The sequence below is a fragment of the Morone saxatilis genome, unplaced genomic scaffold (genome assembly GCF_004916995.1).
Source record: "Morone saxatilis isolate NCDOM2014 unplaced genomic scaffold, NCSU_SB_2.0 Contig24, whole genome shotgun sequence".
NCBI classification, from domain to species: Eukaryota; Metazoa; Chordata; class Actinopteri; family Moronidae; genus Morone; species Morone saxatilis.
In genome coordinates, this window is record NW_023339807.1 from 26,013,444 (window position 1) to 26,014,905 (window position 1,462).

Genomic DNA, 1,462 nt, shown 5'->3' on the forward strand with positions numbered 1-1,462 from the left:
TGCTAAGCTAATCTATGTTGGAAAGACAACCACTTATTGGATATGGTTGTATTATATTATTATATTATATAGTCACATTTTAGGTTAGCTAATGTTAGCAAAATGCTAGCTAACTAGCTACATATATAGTGACCTGTACGCTGTGTGACCTGGTGAATCGGTGTGTTCAGGGATTCCCAACGTTCTGGATAACTGTCCGAAGGTCCCGAACCCGATGCAGACCGACAGAGACAGAGACGGAGTGGGAGACGCCTGTGACAGCTGTCCTGAACTCAGCAACCCCATGCAGGTACAGACAGACAGACAGACAGACAGACAGAGTTTGGGGTGGGCGTGGTCTCGTATTGTGAGTGAGGATCAATGATGCTCAGATTGTCAGCTGGAGGAGCTTTTTATTTCTAAAGATGTTTTTATGATAAATTCCTCTCAGCAGTCCGTTCTTTATGATCAATCAATCAACATCAATAATCCATAAAAAACTAAACCTCTAATAACTAAAGTGATCTACTCATACATGTAGACCGATGATTTAATGATTTGAATTTAATAATAATAATTTTCTGCTGACATCAGCTCGTTGCTCTGATCTGTGTTCAGGAATCTTATAGTCGATACCAAAACCTGGGAAAATCTACGATTCTTGAAATTCAATTCAATCCCGCGGTAAAAAGGTCCTGATCAATATAGGTATTACAGCCCCCCCCCCCACGATAACATTATCATCAGCTTATTAAACAGATATATCCTGGAACATGTCTTCATTAAGCTCTCTGTTTCTCAGACGGACGTAGACAACGATCTGGTGGGAGACGTTTGTGATACCAACCAGGACATGTATGACACACACACACTCACACTCACACACACACACACACACACAGACACAGACACACACACACACACACACTCACACACACACACAGGAATCTGATCCCTGTAGGGACGGAGACGGTCACCAGGACAGCAGAGACAACTGTCCGGACATCCCCAACAGCTCGCAGCTGGACTCCGATAACGACGGCCTTGGTGACGACTGCGACCACGACGACGACAACGATGGCGTCCTCGACGACTATGACAACTGCCGACTCATCGTCAACCCTAATCAGAAAGACTCAGATGGTAACGGTCTGAAAAACCTCAAGAACTGTAAGAACCAGCAGCAGAGAACAAACACCAACTGTCTGTCTGTCTGTCTGTCTGTCTGTCTCTCAGTGAACGGCGTTGGAGACGTCTGTGAGAACGACTTTGATAATGACGCGGTGATGGATTTGATCGACGTGTGTCCGGAGAGCGCTGAGGTCACTCTGACAGACTTCAGAGCCTATCAGACCGTGATCCTGGACCCAGAGGGCGACGCCCAGATCGACCCCAACTGGGTGGTTCTCAACCAGGTGACCTTCGACCTCTCCTCTCTAACATGAACACTAAAAGTTAAAGTTAAAGTTAATAATGACCTTTT

The 1,462-nt window shown here is 45.4% G+C and overlaps 2 protein-coding genes across 2 annotated transcripts in view; both read left to right on the plus strand.

The window, feature by feature from the left end:
* LOC118336472 overlaps positions 1 to 1,462 on the plus strand; it is a 744,338-nt gene that overhangs the window by 99,602 nt on the left and 643,274 nt on the right. The gene's annotated exons all lie outside the window — the stretch shown is intronic.
* The window catches only part of LOC118336454 (thrombospondin-3a-like), a gene marked incomplete at its 5' end in the record, with an annotated part of 7,261 nt that overhangs the window by 2,635 nt on the left and 3,164 nt on the right, over positions 1 to 1,462 (plus strand). Inside the window, 4 exon segments of the mRNA XM_035673111.1 lie at positions 171 to 289; positions 782 to 834; positions 941 to 1,122; positions 1,216 to 1,394. Of these exon segments, the coding sequence (XP_035529004.1) occupies positions 171 to 289; positions 782 to 834; positions 941 to 1,122; positions 1,216 to 1,394 (533 nt within the window).